General features: G+C 39.0%; 1 protein-coding gene across 1 annotated transcript in view; it reads left to right on the top strand.

The window, feature by feature from the left end:
* The window catches only part of SNAP91 (synaptosome associated protein 91), a 71,578-nt gene that overhangs the window by 39,163 nt on the left and 14,870 nt on the right, over window positions 1–17,545 (top strand). Inside the window, exons 15-24 of the mRNA XM_072333841.1 lie at window positions 2,297–2,311; window positions 2,453–2,623; window positions 6,651–6,758; window positions 7,293–7,550; window positions 7,748–7,825; window positions 7,931–8,002; window positions 8,473–8,556; window positions 9,464–9,547; window positions 15,580–15,717; window positions 17,005–17,154. Coding sequence (XP_072189942.1) covers window positions 2,297–2,311; window positions 2,453–2,623; window positions 6,651–6,758; window positions 7,293–7,550; window positions 7,748–7,825; window positions 7,931–8,002; window positions 8,473–8,556; window positions 9,464–9,547; window positions 15,580–15,717; window positions 17,005–17,154 — 1,158 coding nt within the window. The remainder of the gene's footprint in view (window positions 1–2,296; window positions 2,312–2,452; window positions 2,624–6,650; window positions 6,759–7,292; window positions 7,551–7,747; window positions 7,826–7,930; window positions 8,003–8,472; window positions 8,557–9,463; window positions 9,548–15,579; window positions 15,718–17,004; window positions 17,155–17,545) is intronic.

Genomic DNA, 17,545 nt, shown 5'->3' with positions numbered 1-17,545 from the left:
AAAATATAAAGTCACATCTGGAATACTGTATCCAGTTCTGGGCTCTTGTACTCAAGGTAGATGTTTGATAAACTGAAGAGAGTTTGCAGGCAGCTAACCAGGACTCCAGAGTTGGGAAAGAGGAGACTACAGGGGGCTCTTAGCATTGGCTTACAACTATTTGAAAGGGAACTTGCAAAGTGGAACCAACATTTTTGGGGGAATGATAACTGGTTGTAATGAGAAGTAACACAAAGCTGTTTCAAAAGTTTACTACATTAGTAAAAAAAATATTTCACATGGAGGATAGTGCAATACCAAGGCAGACCCTCTATGCATGTGCTAAAGGAATGTCCATTCTGGGAGATTTTTAAAGGCCTAACCAGGGAAAGTCATGATCTGCAGTAGGTCCGAGCTCAGGCTGAACTAGATGACCTTAAGTTCCCTTCCACCTTGTGAGGATGTGTAATAGTGCCTTTCTGCTACCTGAGCTGCTTGCTCATCTGCAAAACAGTTCCTGCTCACAGCAAGTTAATGTAGGAACTTGTGAGAAAGAACCAGTGAAGGGAGGAAGCTGGAAAATTGCTGTAGTTCAGAAAAGCTAGGAGAATGTAAGTACCACATACTTTAAGAGGAAGCATCAAACTGGTACCTTAAATGTCACATAAACCTCAGGAATTCAGGTGGTCACTAACAAAAAAAAATCCTTCTCAGTCTTAGGCTGAGATTCATATATTCATATTTAGTGGTGTAGATACAGTACTATTGTATGCTAGGTTTATTTCTGAGTACAACATGAGTTACCTAGCAAATGAACTGTAACTTGTGAAATCTACACTGCTGTGGTAACTGTAGAAGATTAAGGTAGGGTAATAAATTGCCTGCAGCATATTGTGAGGCAAGCATTTGGCAGGCAGGATAGGCTGTAGTGTAGCAGAAAATACAGTAGGTCAAATTCTGTATCTTTGCGAGATATAACTCAGATATAAAAGCAGATTGACTTGAACTTCTCTGAACTACCTTGCAGTGTGATTTAGAACATGGATTTGCCATAAGTATTCTTACTTCAACTATTCAGTAAAGCATTGTGTTTAATCCTTGCCATATTAAGAGTAAATACAGATTGCTGTGCTATTTCACTTTATTATATGTATAACATAACTGAATAACAAAAATGCATTGAAGAATAAACTAATAAGAGGTAGAGCTTTGCCAACAGTTGTTTATTTCAGGTCTAGCTGTGAAGCATCCACCTGGTGTGCAGTAATGAGATACCAGAGTACTGCATTTTTAATACGCTGCTACACTTTTCAGAATGGTGTTTTGACTTACCTTGGCTTGTGAAGTGAGTCTCAAGTACAGCTCTCCTAAGGAACCAATTACCAAAATACACACATCATTTTTTTTTTTTTTTTGATCCTTTTTAACAAGTGATGTAAAATGAAGGCTAACTTATTAAGCATAACCTCTAAATACTCAAAGCATTTTACTTCCTACATTTTCACTTTAACTGTAGTGAAACAGCCAGATGCTGTGCTGGTTCTTCTGTGTGTTGTGGCTAAATGAACTCATGACCCTGTTAAATGAACAATGAACCAAGAAGAAATACCAAACTACTGATTATTAAATAAGGCCAAACTACATATTTTTCTCAGATTTTTATACCTTTCAGTCTTTCTTTTGATGTTCTTTTTTGTGGTTTTGTGTGTTAGGTTTTGTGTTATTTTTCTTAATGTCTGTTTAGGGAAAGCTTCCTCTGTCTGCCTGTGTTCTGAGTCTGACTGGTCTTAGCACTCATTAAATTGTAGAAAAGTCTATTACTAAAGATATTCATTGGCTTCTGAAAAGTTGATTAAGGAACCCAACTTGAAACAAAGCCAGCCAGGAAGGGAGAACTTGTATGGTGTTGAACAGCACTCTAAAGTTTCTTGTCTCTGCTGTATAGTAGTGAAAGGTAGGAGACCCTCCTATGGGCTACTGCTAAATCCTTTCTGTTGTAGGGTAAAAAACAGAACACTAGCTGTATGAAACAGTGATACATGATACCTATATGTGAATAACCTGCTGATTAACTGTGAAAGAATGTAGCAAATAGAGTTTATGCATTTATGGTGACATGAATAAAGATATTTAATAGAATGAGCTTTGGCATGTCACCATAACATTGTGAATGTTAGAAAATCAAGTGCTGAAGTGACATTTAAACTATGTATATCACCTAGAGAACAAATGATCAGTAATGAACATCTTCAGTCTGGCAGTACTACTAATTGGTCTGTTTCTTTACACTGCTGTCATTTTAATGGACAATTGCTAGACCTCTTGGGAGAGGGTGAGTAATATTTTTCATTTCTGAGTCTTCTGAATGTTAAGAGTCCTTATTAGGAACTCTAACTTTTTGCAGTTGAGTGTGGTCTCTCTCCCTCTTCCCCTTACTTTTCCTGTTTGATCTTCGTTATGTGGTTGCTTATAGATAATCTGGCTGCACTTTCCGGTGTTACCCCTGAGCCACAGATTTCAGATCCATTTGCTCCAGAGCCTAGTGCAACTACTGCTGCAACTACTGATACTACAACTACTTCAGCTGCTGCTCCTACAACTACAACTATTACTGCTACCACTGCTGAAGTGGATCTCTTTGGAGGTTAGTTTGGTTGCTCTAGTACTCTGTGCCAACTCAAAAGGTAGATGAACCAATACAAGATCAGCTACTTGTAATGAGACCTCTAATTTAGCTCTACCAGAAGTGCATGTGTGTTGGATACTAGATGGAACAGGAAATGTAAACTACCCTTTTGTTTGCTGTGCTATTAGCTATAGACTCCTTTCCACATATTCAACTAAATGGAAATGGAAAACTGCATACACTTAAGACTAAGTTATATTATGTTAGACAGCTAAAAACATTAATTTTCAAGTCCACATTGGGTTAAGTAGGCGTTCTTTCCACATTACTCAGTAACTAGTTTCTGGAAAAATAATTATTGCACCGGAGAAGATGGACATGGCTGCTTTTTGCATCTACTACATGCAGCTTGAGCTATCGTTTAATTTGGACTTTTCCTGTAAATATAATACTGAGCTAGCTGAAATTACTTCATTTCAGTATTCTTGAATCTATGTTTTAATTTGCATAGCATGACAGTAAATTGAACTGGCAATGAACATGGTACTAAATGCCAGTGATAAAATTGATTTATAGGAAACATTTTCCTATAGTTTTGTTATGCTCTTTCAATCTCTAATCTTAGCTGCTAACCTTGAATAAGGATAAACCCCCTCCCCATTCAGTTTGTTGTCAGCTTACTTGTCTAATGAAGCAGAAGGCTTCTCAACAAGTCAGAAACTACTGTTTCTTTTCAACATGGTACCAACCCAGGTTTATGGAAAAATTTTCTGATCTACAAGCTACTAACAATCCCAACTATTCCATTTTTCTAGTTGTCTCTTCCTGTGAAGCATAATTTCTGTGGATCAGTGGATGTCAAGAATTACTTATAACTTACTTGGTGTAAAAACTGTATTCCAAACTTTAATGTGTGTTCACTGTTTGGGTGTGTTTGTCTATTGGTTCTAGTTCCAGGATTGATACAAAGGTCTTGTACAAAAACAGTTAGACTACAATGGCTTTTCTTAAAGACTGAAAGTTCCTAGAAAAGATGTATTCTATTTATTTATTTATTTATTTATTTATTTATTTTAAGACTGGCTTTAACAGACACCTTTCAGATAATAGCTCTAGTAAAGTTGCTGACAAACTGAGGAAGGAGTGAAGCTAGTTCACTGCTTCCTAATCCCACCTTTTAAAAGGATGCAAGAGAGTCTAGTGCTGCAGAATTAGACAGATGAGAAGCCATTTAACTTGGGCAGAAGTTCAGGACAACACTAGAATCTGACATTTGTTACTCTTGGAAGCTTTGAGCAGAGGCCAAGGCCTGATGAATTCATAGTTACATAGCGTGCAGTGCATGATTCTGATGTGTTGGCTTTGGAAGGTAAGTCTTCATCTAATGTAGCTGAGAAATGCAGGGTTGATCTACCATAGCTTTTTGAAGAATTCAGCCTGAATGGTGGGCGAGCTTTCACTTAAGTGGTCCCACTTATAAAATTTCCTGTCTAGAGGCTGAATCCAGAGTGCAGTTGGAGTCATTCCTGAGAGAGAAAAATGTAAAGGTAGGGGAAAAGAGGTATCCTGAAATGCTTTGTATCTCAGTAACAGAATTCAGACATTATTCAGAAATTATTGATGTGCTTTTAAATTAAATTTATTCCATTGTGTAAACAGTGCAGATAGCAAATAACAGCAGACACTGTGCAAATGCTGAGCATTCAGATGATGTGAATGGGCAGGAGAACTGTGGCTTTCCCTAGTGAATGTCTCTTTTATGCTGGAACATGCATTCACAGTGTATACCAAACTAGTGTTTATTTTAAAAACATGTATATTTATGAGATTCTTTCCTAACACTGAGCCTAGTGAAATATTTCCTGTTAACTTACCTGAGGTTCTCCATATCAAAAAATAATAGAGGAAAAAAATGAGTAAACAAAACATCCTTTTCACCTGCACACTTAGTTCTATGATCTTTCCTGTAATTTTGACTTTCATACAGTTGTTCCAGATGTTGCAAATTACATTAAATGAGTATCGATACCATCAGTGTGAAAAGCTTTTATCCTGTACTGATGCCATAGCATCAAATAAAAAAGCTTGAATTTTTGAAATTACACAAACCACTTTTCAGAAATATATATTTTGCTGTGGACAATACATACTGAAGCACTATTTGGGGATTTCAGAACTTAAGGGCCTCCTTCTTTGCACATCACTTCCACAAGAACTCTTCGTAGTTATGCGGTATGCAATACATATCTATGACTCCCAATTGATGTTCTTTGTAGTGTGAAGTTGCAAAGGCTTCTCTTGAAGTTACTAGGCTGTCTGTAAACTTGTGTGAGGATCAGGTATCACTTGACAGTAGAAGTCAAGCTATGTTTTCTCCAGAAGCAGAAGTTGTACAAATGTGAAGAATTAAGTAAATATGGTAGCTGCTTTTAAATAAGATGATATTTTGCAATGCTGGATATAAACATGCAGGTTTAGTACACCAGTGTGAAGGAACAGAATGGAAGGCTACCACACGAAGGCTATCAGGGTAGAACAAACAGCAGCACAAAAGACCTTGCACAGTGTATTCTGAAGTAGTGCAATTCAGAAGTCTTCAGTCCACTTCTGTCTTGAATTTCTTCTAAGGGGTACATGCCAGTGCCTGGTATGCATACAATAAGGTGACTTTTGACTAATTGTTATTTTTTACTTGGACAACTGCCATCCAGTTTTGTTATTGAACCTTGATACATGAAAAATAGAATTGTATTTGAAATGGCTTATTAGCAGGCCTTTATTTGCTAACAGTTCATTTTAATTCTATTGCAAGAGTAACTGGCTTTCATCTCTTCTGTTCAAGTTTCAGTGCATGTTCTTTTTAGGCTTTTTAGATTAACTTGGTTTTAAAATGTTGTTTTCATTTTAAAATTGATACTCAAGTTAAAGCATGTTAAGCTTTTTCCTGTGCTGATTTAACAGTGCAATTGCAGTATTCCTGAACAGTTTTTTGTTTTTTTTTTACCTCACTAACTTTGTACTAGTAGGTGAATGGCCTTTATGAGCATCTTAAACCATTTGATCTTAATTGTGCCATCTTTTTTTGTGGGGAAAAAAAAAAGCTTACTTATGAGGATAGTCCAAATGAAACTACCCATTAGGACTACTCCATTGAATTAAAGCTACAAATGGTGGTTTACGTCTAGGAATAATGCTGTAAAAGTTCAGAGCTTGAACTTTTAGCAAGTGGCAGATAAAACAATCAAACAAAACAAACAAACAAGTGAAAACCCAAATCAAGCAAAACTCAAAAGCAGGTAATTCCAAAACCCCAAAGCTACTTACGCTTTTCCCTTGCTTGACTGGGCTTGTTAGTCTTAGAGACAGTCCTGTGGAGATTAAGTTTGGCTGGTCAATAGTGAAGATGAACATTCTGGATCTGTTAGAAGTAAGCTGAGTAAATAACCTATGATTCAGTTTTTCTAGCTTCAGAAAGATCCTATTAAAATACTGTTAAAAAGAAGTAAATTAAGGTTTTCAGATGTTTCAGATGTTGTTTAGATGCTGACTAAAAAGCTAGAAATGATAGCTACAGATCTTTTCCAATATAATTGGATTGTTGTTCATAACAGTGCTGAAGTTTGCAGAGCCCTATGCAAGTAAATCCAAGTAAAGGATAATTACATATACTGTGGGCCTTCAACTTGGAAGTTGTTTTAACACTAGCATTAACACTGACATACTGCAATACCTCCGCTCTTCATTAGTTAATTGTGGGTAGACCATGACCATGCTGCTCTGAACCCTTATACAATGAGAATAAAGCCTTTTACACTTGCTGTACTTTGGGCAGCTGGAGAAATTCTTTCTTCAAGCCCTGTCTAGAACTACCTCATGTGGGTTGGGGGAGACAAAGCATATATGCTGCATGTCTTGTCTTGCTATCAGAACAACATTCATGTTGTATAAGGGGATCTACTTGTGCAATTTAACTTGTTTCTTTTACTATATTTTTCTTCTCTTTATCCTTTTTCCTTTTAATTTCTGTTTTAAATCTGCACCCAAGATGCCTTTGCAGCTTCTCCTGGGGAAGCCCCTGCAGCAACTGAAGGGGCAGCAGCACCAGCTACCCCAACCCCTGTAGCAGCAGCTCTTGATGCATGTTCAGGAAATGGTGGGTTTTATGTCATTAGATGGTCTCTTGTTTTGCTGTTTTTGGTTTTGTTTTCTTTCATTTAAACTACATGGCAGTGTGTTTTTCTGAAATTTTCTCAGTGCCTGCGATTGGTCAAAACAAACCTTAGACAGAAGAGCATGCTTAACAAATTGGCCTGTTTCTGAGTCCCAGTACTATTTTGCTTGTTCATTAGTGCTAATCGATGATTCTGGCAGTGCTGACTTTTGTGAGTAGTAACCTGTTAAACAGGATATTCTTTCATCATCTTTCTGTCCTTTCTGGACTTGATAAACAGCCTATGAAAGTTCTGCCCTTTAGTAACTGGACTACTCAGCCTTTCAGACAGTCTTTATTTTGGAAAAACATAAGTAGCATGTCTGGATAAGTAGGCTAGATGTAGAACAACCTCATCCATGTGTGTGTGAGTGTATTTGCAGTACGTGCATAGCCTCTAGTTGCTTTGTTCTTGACTTCCTCCCTCACTGATCCTAAGTAAGCATACACGTATATTTCCCCTCTCCTTTTTACAAGACCCCTTTGCCCCATCCGAAGGTAGTGCAGAGGCTGCTCCTGAGCTGGACCTCTTTGCTATGAAGCCAACAGAGACTGCTGTTCCTGTAGTTACCCCTACAACTAGTGCAGCCACTCCAGCTCCTGCAACAACTCCTTCTCCAGCTGCTGCTGTTGCTGCTGCCACTACCGCTACTACAGCTACTGCCACTACCACTACTGCCACCACTTCTGCTACCGCCACCACCTCCGCTCCTCCTGCTCTAGATATCTTTGGTGGTAATTTTGTTTTTAACTCTTTGGTGGATTGATCTGTCAGGAGTACTGAACTAAAAATTGTTGCATGCATGCTGTGTGCTGTGGCTTTCAAACCAGAGAGCCTATTAATTCCAAAGATGATGTGCAAAATTTGAAAGTTCACATTCAGTACTGTGTTTCAAAAATGAGTTAAAGACATGTTGTGTTCTTGGTCTTAGATTTATTTGAGTCTGTCCCTGAGGTACCCGCAGCACCTAAACCAGATGCTACTCCTAGCATAGATCTCTTTGGTACAGGTAAAGAGTGAAATCTTCAATTACTCTGCTGCTTTGATGCCTTGTGATAGTGTAAACTGAATGAACAGTACTCAACTTCTTGTTTTTTTCTTTCATTTTTGGAAGATGCTTTTTCATCTCCACCGCACGGAGCTTCTCCTGTGCCTGAGAGTTCTCTCACTGGTGATCTCTTATCTGGTAAGTGCTTGTTTTCACAGGCCATCCTATAGACGTATGGTTTTTATCTTGTGGATTCTTTTTTTCTCAAGTGAAACCCAAAACTTATTGCCAGTTTATATCTTTAAGCTGAAGTACTAAATTGTGGATTTGTTGATACTTTGATCACAAAATTAGCAGTTGCTGAAGATGCAGATCGTGAAGTGGCTAACACTGAAGTTAAGTAAGTGATGTGGTTGTTAAGAGACTGTATTCTCCTATAAGCATAAGAAAGTTATTAAGACGTATTTTGTTTTGTTTTTCTTTAAAGTACTCCAGTGTTCAGTTGCTGTGTGAGAAATGTAACACTTTCTGTTTGCAGTTCTGCAGACTGTTGCCCGGCTTTACATACCCCATGATTCTACCTAATGGAGCCTATGTTGCTTTGAAATATTTAGCTATCATTGTTGCCTTGCTGATACTAAATATTATTTATCCTATGCTTACTGCAGTGGATGCATTTGCAGCCCCCTCTCCTCTACCCACTGCCTCTCCAGCAAAGGTGGATTCTTCAGGTGTGATTGACCTATTTGGTGGTGGGTATTTTTCTTTCCTCACCACTTCAGAGCTGAATCACTTAATTTCAGTTAACTTCATGCTTTGCCAAAGCTGACTTTTTCCCTTCTTACAGCTTTTCTGTGTCATTACAGCTAAGAATAACATGTCCAATCCTTCATATTGCACAATAATGAACTGCAAATGAGCTGTTGTCATTCCTCTCCTTACATTTGCCATTCTGTCTTCAGTCAATGCATGTGTGATTCTTCTTCTCAGATGTCTAATGAAAGTATACTGTGTTCTTCCTTTTTTTTTTTTTTTTTTCTTTGCACCTCTTCACTTGCACATTAGTTTCTCTCTGTTCCATTTCTCAGAGCAAAGCAGCTGAATTTTTGAGGGTGACTTGCCTCAAACCAGGGAGCTGAATTACAGGATCTTTGTTAGATTTGACAAGTTGGAAATTAGGATGAACACAACCAGCTCTAGAAGTGTTGTAGAAGAGATGATCGTTACTTAGAAGGAGTGAATTTTCAAACATTAGTGAAATACACATCTAATGAGACTTGATGCAAGTCAGTAAATTATGTCTGAAATTACTCCAAACTGAATAAAACGGCTTAACCCTCTAGTCTAGAATGCTGCTGTTTGAGTTTTCTGATAAGTGGCCCAAATATAAGGATTTGCAAACCTCACTGACCTAATCTTATCTTCTCCAGTGCTATTCTTTGTTATAGAAAAATCTTTGAAATGCTGGTTTTGTTGCGTCTCCTTTTCTTCCATCTGAGCTTTGCATCCGTGGTCCTGCTCTGCAATAAAGATGGCTAAGCACTTTCATTTTTTTTTCTGATGGATGAAGTTGTTATCCTATTGTCATCACTTGTTTAAGATAAGTGATAAATTGATGCATTTAATATTGAAATCTTTGCTTCCTGGAATTCCCTTCAGATGCTTTTGGAAGTAGTGCTCCTGAACCTCAGCCCGCAACCCAGGCCACTTCTAGTTCCTCAGCTTCTGCAGACTTACTGGCTGGTAATAATTTTTTAACAAACTTACTGTCATGCAAAATCTTATGGATGGTCTTGTGAAATTTTGTGGAATATTTCATGGGTGGATATGGCTGTTTGCAGTGGGATAAAATAGTTTTTAGTAAGATTTATTGGTACTTTAAACTTCTTAAATTAAGACTACTTTGATTTGTAATGGAGGTGTTATCTCATAGAAAGGCTTGTGTTGGAAGGGACCTTAGTGATTGTCTTGTTCTAACCCCCCTGCTGTGGGCAGAGTTGTCACCTGACTAGACAGGAGGCTGCACTTTTTATTCCTCACTTTTAATTTATCTTTATTTCTTGATTGATTTAATGAAGTCAACTTACACACTTCAGATGTTAGAAAATTGAATCAGTGGTTTTACAACAGTCTTGTATTTAACCAGAAAGAGTGGGTTGATGAAAAGAAGCCTTCCTGAGTGCAAGGGCGCAGCAGTGCTAGAAATTCTCTCCTTTTACTGGCTTGTGCTAAATGTGGTAAAAGACTGCAATGCCTGAATAACTACACTTTTGGTCTGCATTCTAAAAGCTAAGCCACTTCAGCTGAATTCTGTTTCTCAAAAACACCTGTCACACTGTGTATTTTAGTGGATGTAAAAATTGTTCTAAACAAATCATGACTCTTCCCCATCCCAGTTTGAAGTTAACAATATGTTTTTTCAGGCTTAAAGAAAACTAATATGCTTCTGGCTTGAGGGAGCACTTGACTCATTTTTTCTTGTGTTTCTAAAAGGTGTATTTGTCAGTAGGTTATCCTTTGCAAATGTGGATGATTGTTAGCTTCATGTTGTGCTTCTGTGGCTTTAGTTCAGACCCGGAGTGGAAGTTTGCTCTTTATGCAATGATTAACCATTCTAGGCATGGTGAGACCTGATGTCATTGGCTGTCTGTGTGTCTGAAGTTCTTTCATGTCAACTTACACAACATCAGAAATCAAATCCTATGTATGTTTTTGTCTTCATATACTCATGAACAGTCCTCCATTATACGAGAAATGTATAAAGCAAGTGAGATATCACAGTATTTTTGGTAGTACCTGCTCTCTGTGTGGGCATCTCCTAGTTGGGCTTCACTAAAATAGAAGTGTTCTAGAGAACAGCATGCATGTCTGTTCCAGTTCTGCCAATCTGACTACTCAGTAGGACATACACTGTGAGGACATACTATGTACAAGCAGTTTCCAGACTTTAGGTTGGAAGACTTCCTTTTGTTTTAATCCTGTTGTTCTTTGTATTGGTTAAACAGCCTATGAATACCTTTTAAACTGTAGATGAGACTTTACCAAGTAGATTATGGTAATTTTATAAGGAGAAAAGTTTACAGAAAGAAAAGCTGCTGCCCTTTGCAGTTATGTGCATTATCTGGGGACTGGGTGCAATGATGCTGTGAGGAAAAAGCTTATCCTGTTTATGCAAACATTAGAATAAAAAATGCGTTCAGTCTTTATCTGTATCCAAACTTAAATTACAGTAAGAGTTATGCTCCAGATAGCTTAAACTTCTGCAGTGTACTTTCTGAATCTGATGAGTCGTATTAAATTAATACCTGAATTATAAAATGATTGTCATAAGTCTGAGCACTCAAGCAGACCTGAAGCTGTTTGAGTGAATAGATTCTTTTACTTACATGCATCCAAAATGACAACGAGTTAGAGGTGAATCTCAATTTGGCATATACAGAGGGTTGGGAAACATCACAGCATATTGCTAAACATTTGTTCACCCTAGATAATGGCAGATGTATAGCCTGCAGTGCAATCCAGTTTTAAATTTAAGATTGTCTAGATTTTGCTGAAGGCGTGTCCTTCATGGTTTATGATTAGTTGTACCAAGTGTTTATATGCACAGTTATGAATATACTTACCATGCCTCATTGTCTCAAGTGTTCTGCTTTCAGGTAAGTGGCTAGATTCTCTTAGAAAGAGTGGTAAATTTTTTTTCATCTTTTCTAAGCTTCTCAGCAGACAAAAATAGAGTTGTGCCAGTATATGAAATAGTGTAGCGTTTTCCCCTTCTAAATCTTTCTGTTCAATTAAATGAATACATGTGTATCCCAGCATCTAGTAGTATGTTCTCATAAGAAATCTTAGCGGATGTGATAGTAAAAACTGTTTCAAAATCAGGCAGTTGGAGATGTCCAGGCAACGTATCTCAGCTGCTGCTGTTTCTGCAGATGACTAAGAACTATACCTGTTAAAGCAGATTTGTAACTGTGCCACAGTTTCATGGCTGAAAGCTATGAAACTAAGACAACTTACTGGGGAGGACTCTGTTCTGTAGCCAGAGAAATATGCATTTTGTGGGGATTTGCAAAAACATATGTAACTTTCTAAACAGAATTTTATAAATTGTTATGCCAGGCACTGCTGCAAAGCTCCTTCTCACTTAGGAAATAGAATGGATCTAACTGAGCAGAGGATCTTTAGGTGGTTTTGGTACCGCAGAGGTTGTTGGAGTCAGATGCCTTTGTCCATCAACCACATGCCTTATTACCCTGCTTCTGATGTGATTCTTGTTGAGTATATTTTCTGCATGTAGTTGAATGCCTAAAGCTTGGCCTTGAGACTGATGTTGAATCAGGAGAAGTTTGTATGTAAGAATCAGAGGATGGGCCAGCACTGGTAATTTTGTAGTAGATACCTGCTGTAGACCATTTGATCAAAATGAAGCAGTAGAAAAAGCCTCCCTTTAGGCAGCTAGAGAAAGCTTTGCTGTCACAGACCTTGGCACTCATGAGCAGCTTTAACCATCATAGTATGTGCTGGAAGGGCAGTATGACTGGGCACAGGTGATCCAGGGGACTTCTGAAATGTATTAAAAACGATCTCCTGAAGTAGATGACCAAGTCATACCAGTGTGAGATTATTCAGAGGAGGGCCACCAAGATGGTGACCAGTGAATGTGACATATGAGCAGAAGTCAGGAGCTGGATCCATTCACTCTTGAGAAGACAAAAGCTACACATTAAAGCTGTATAAATCTACCTCCTTGGAGGGATACAGGAATCAGCCACGTTCCTTACGGAGGTGTGCAGTAAGAGGAAAAAGACAGTGTGAAAATTCCAGAAACTTTTAAAAATTAATTTATTACCATAAGAATAATCAGATACTGGAATTATCTGTCCACAGAGATAGTGAAATCCCTCATCATGGAAGTGCTCAAAGCAACTGTGTCTGAGCCACCTGATTTGATGAGACCTGCTTTTAGCAGGGGCTGGGACTGGATAATCAGATCAGATATCACCTTCTAAACTATCTAGTGATAAACCTGCCTCACAAACAGACCCTGGGGAGCTGGGGCAGTTCTCTGATTCAGTATGTTTGTCTGGATCCTCATTTAGCAACTTCAAGCATGTAGCTTGCTACAGAGTAGAGTTTGGGTATTAAAGATTTCTTGGTGCCAGAACCCTGAGGTGGGTCTAATAAGCCCAGGGGAGCTCATGCAGGCATTTGAAATGCTCTTTGCTTCAGGCTATTGAAAACAGGTTGTTCTCTGTTCTTCTCTTGCTTCCCTGCCTCCATCCAGTCCAATCAGTCAGTCATCTAAAGGGACTAGTTTAAGTTATGATGTAAGCGTCAGTGCCTGCAATCTGGAAAACTTAAGCCTCTGAAGGGTGTACTTGGAGGTCTTCCTAATCAAGTTGTGTTCTCCTGGACCTGTAGTGCCACTTTTTTCTTATTCTTTTCACACTTCTTAAGTTTGGTGTTTAGTTTTATTTCATTCTGAGAAACCGTCACTTTTGGGGGTAGATCATCTGAGATCTCACAGTAACGTTTGATATAGTTGATGATCACAGTTTGAGCACAAATAGTTTACATTCAGCACTGGTTTGTCTTGTAGTTAAGTGCCTGGGGAGGACTTGTTTTCAAAGCTGAGAAATATGCTATTGTCACCATTTGGGAGATGTCTGTTTAATGTTCTGTAATTAGAATCATAGAATCATAGAATTACTCAGGTTGGAAAAGACCTTGAAGATCATCAAGTCCAACCGCAGCCTAACCGGTAGCCTATCTCTTAAAAAACAACCATGAAACAATACCACAACAACAAACCTCTGCTAAATCATATCCCTGAGTACCACATCCAAATGGCTCTTAAACACATCCAGGGATGGCGATTCAACCACCTCCTTGGGGAGCCTATTCCAGTACCTAACCACCCTTTCTGTAAAGAAGTTCTTTCTAATATCCAACCTAAACTTGCCCTGGCGCAACTTGAGGCCATTTCCCCTCGTCCTGTCACATGTCACTAGTGAGAAGAGACCTGCCCCACTCTCACTGTAAGAACCTTTCAGGTACTGGAAGACGGCAATAAGGTCTTCCCTCAGCCTCCTCTTCCTCAGACTAAACAGCCCCAGCTTCCTTAGCCTCTCCTCCTAGGGCTGATTCTCCAAGCCCTTAACGAGCCTCGTTGCCCTTCTCTGGACCTGCTCCAGTACCTCCATGTCCTTCTTGTGCTGAGGTGCCCAAAACTGGACACAGTACTGGAGGTGAGGCCTCACCAATGCTGAGTACAGGGGCAGGATACACCTTTGATACATGGGTGCATTGATACACCCTGTCACCATGGAAAGCAGTTTTGGTTAAAAACTAATAAGGGGTTATAAAGTTTTCAGAGCTTTCTTCCCCAGTGAACTGGTAACTAAAGAAAAGTTGTAGCAAGATGAAAAAGAAAGGAATTAGCTGAGTGCTTATGGAGTGGTACGGACTATCTAGTTAGAAGTCGCGGCAGTGATGAAAGTTTCATGCCTTCTAAATTGATGCATTTATTTCAACAGTGTGGCAGTTGGAGTAGCATCCTTAATTTTTCTGATTTCACATGCAAGAAGAAAGCTGTATTTGTAGATCAGACCGCTGAGTGGTCTCTGCATGTTAGAGAAGGTAGTTCGAGGAAGAGATTTCAAGTGGGTAAACATGCAAGTTTCTGGTCTAGGAAAGTAATGATTAACTGAAGAAATGACAGTAGATTGCTAAGGCGGGAAAGTCCCTAAAAAGAAGCTTAAGGCAGTGGTGGACCACTGACACATCACCGTCTTATGTTCGGAGAATATAATATGCTTCCCACTCTGATGGCAAGGGGAAAATTACAGCATACATGATGTACAGAGTTGTCTTCCTGTAATATTTGCGGTTGCAGTTGGAGTGATGAGCTCAGAGCTTCCTAATACAAGGGCAGCTGGGAAAAGCCAAGGCCAAGACTGAAGGAGTATAGAGATCTCAGGCATCACGACCAAGAAGAGACTGAATAAGAAGACAGGCTTGTAGACTAGTGAGAACTGAGGAGGTGTCATATGTCTGTTCTCTTTTTGGCAGTCTTTGCATATTTAAACAGTTTCTAGAGCCTGCAGATAATACAAATAAGCTTAAATTGCAAGGGAGATCAAATTATATAGTGGGCAGGGGAGGGATTTTAAGAATAGTTAAGTGTGGGAATAAATTGCTTTAAGGCTGGAGAATCTCTGTGATTAGGGTTTGTTTATATTTGTGGATTTTGTTGATGCTGCTCTGAAAGGAGGAAGGGATGGTGGGCAGCAGCTTGAAGACATCTTGACAAGACAGACCAGGATGTTTTAAGATGATGAGAAACAAACTGGATGAGTAAAACACTGCCTTCTGAGTTGGAATTCAGAGTAGCTGGGTCCATTAAACTGTGATCATATGCTCTTCTCAAGCTAGTATTCTGTTTTACTATTTTTCTGAATTCATCCATTTTTGTTGCCTCCTGCCTGTGAGTTTACTTAACTAGCATGTAGTGCTAGAAGAATCATGTATTCTGTTAGTGTACCCCTGGAGATATCTAAATAGTGAACATTAAGGTTTTTACCAGCAACTCTTCAAAAGGTTAAATTTCTTGGATCATATTTGGCATAAGGATGTTTGTGTATTACTGAACTTTTAGCAGTAGTCTAGTAAGCATCATCTCTGTCATTCTGCCTTTCATAGATTGAACTTTTGTTAAACACAGCCCATCAAGACTGACTCTAATGTTCACACCTCTCTTATGTGACTTCTTCAAGGCTTTGGAGGTTCTTTTATTTCTCCTTCTCCATCACCGTCCCCAGTCACTCCAGCTCAAACAAGCTTACTACAGCCTAACTTTGATGCAGCTTTTGGAACAACAGCTCCAACGACTGGCAGTTCATTTGATGCATCAGGTGAGTCAAAAGGTTTCTTCCTATGAACTTTCTAATGTGTTTTATGTGTTAGATAGAGTTAGTGGCATCATATTAGGCTCTGAGTGCAAGCAATAGAAGTCATTTCCCTTTCATCTCAACTGGAAGAAGTCAGTGTTATATTTAGGGAAATATCTGCCCAAGAGCTTTCTGTGACCATTTTTTATTCTACCATGTCAGGGGAAACTGAGCTAATGTGAGCATCATTCTTGCACGTGCCTTATAGCATGAATCAGGAATTACTCAGTGAAAATACTCTTTTGTAAATTAAGTACGTACCCAAGTCATCTTGCCGTTGCTGCTGAAGCTGTTTTTAAGCTTGCATGGCACCTGAAGATTCACAAAACTGAGACAAAGGTCATGTTCTTTGCCTGACTATAAGCTTAAACTTTTCATCACTGCTATCATTTTGTTTGTATCTCTTCCATCCTGTACTTTCCATGCTGGGTCCTTGCTACAAACTTAAAATTGGTGAGTTCTGCAACTGTACAAGAAAAAAAAGGTCAAAGTAGTACTGCTGCTTGGTTATTTGGTTGCTTGCCAGTGCACATGCTACCCCTTCCTGTTGACTTAACATTAGCATGTACCTCAAATACAGATCAGAAGACAGTGTTGGCATGGGATGTACCAAACATTTTGACCTCAAGGGATCTAAAAAAATGAGCTTCTGAGAGATGGCTGGACTAAGGAAACTAGTTCTGACAGTGTGGATGGTTCTCATTCCTTCTGATCTTGTGAGATATTAGTAGGTTTTCCCAACTCCCTGCTGCTTGCAAATGAATAGTAACAATCCTGAAACTGTTTCAATCCTGTTACTGTGTCAAGGTATAAGACTATCTTTGCCACCATAATTCTGAGTGGTGTTTGCTGCAAGATGTTCATTTTAAAAGCCTTTAAATGAATATCTCCAGACAAATGTGCGTGCATCTGATGTCTTCTAAGGATGACTGTAAGAAGAGTAGTGTCGTGTGGAAGTAGTACTAACTCTGTAAATTCAGCTCTTCAATTGAAGTGCTTTTAGGCATGTCCTGTCATTTTATTTTTCATTGGTATAACTCTTCCAGGGTTACTACTGGATGTTCAGTCTCTCATAAAATGATATGCATGCCCTTGTTGGCATTACTTTTAATGTCAAACTGTGTTTGGTAAGTCTTGTGACGTTATTGTCTGTGCTATATTTGTTGGACCAACATCAAAGTGGCTGGTTGTGTTTTTCTTACCTCTATTTCTTTCTTTGCTGTTATTAAACCATTCTCCTTTCCCTTCTAGTGTTTGATGGGTTAGGTGATCTTCTTATGCCAACTATGGTTCCTGCTGGTCAATCTGTAACACCTGCAGCCACAACAACAGTTCCTGCTTCAGCAGCAAGCAAAGGTCTTGGAAGCGATCTTGATTCATCTCTCGCAAACTTAGTAGGCAGTAAGTGACAGTTGCTTGTTTTAAGTGATGTGGCACACAACAATACTGTTTGTTTGTGGATCCAAACACATGTCCATTTTACGTTTCTTGTTTCAGTGTCTTCCTGTTTCCTTGTGAAGATCAGGTTAGCTATAGGCAAGAGTAGAGCCTGATTCAGGTAGCTGGTGTTCTAGGATCATAGCTTGTCACTCATTCCATCTGAACAAGAGAAAGAACTTGTCTTTGAGGGTGACAGAGCACTGGAAAATGTTTGCCCAGGGAGGTTATAGAGTCTCCTCCCAAGATATTCAAAACCCACCCAGATGTTTTCCTGTGCAATCTACTGTAGGGAGCCTGCTTGAGCAGGGGACATGATCTCCAGGGGTCCTTTCCAACCCCCAGAATTATGTGA

This window comes from Excalfactoria chinensis, chromosome 3, assembly GCF_039878825.1.
Source record: "Excalfactoria chinensis isolate bCotChi1 chromosome 3, bCotChi1.hap2, whole genome shotgun sequence".
In the NCBI taxonomy this organism is placed as follows: Eukaryota; Metazoa; Chordata; class Aves; order Galliformes; family Phasianidae; genus Excalfactoria; species Excalfactoria chinensis.
This window is presented reverse-complemented; position numbering and strand designations above follow the sequence as displayed.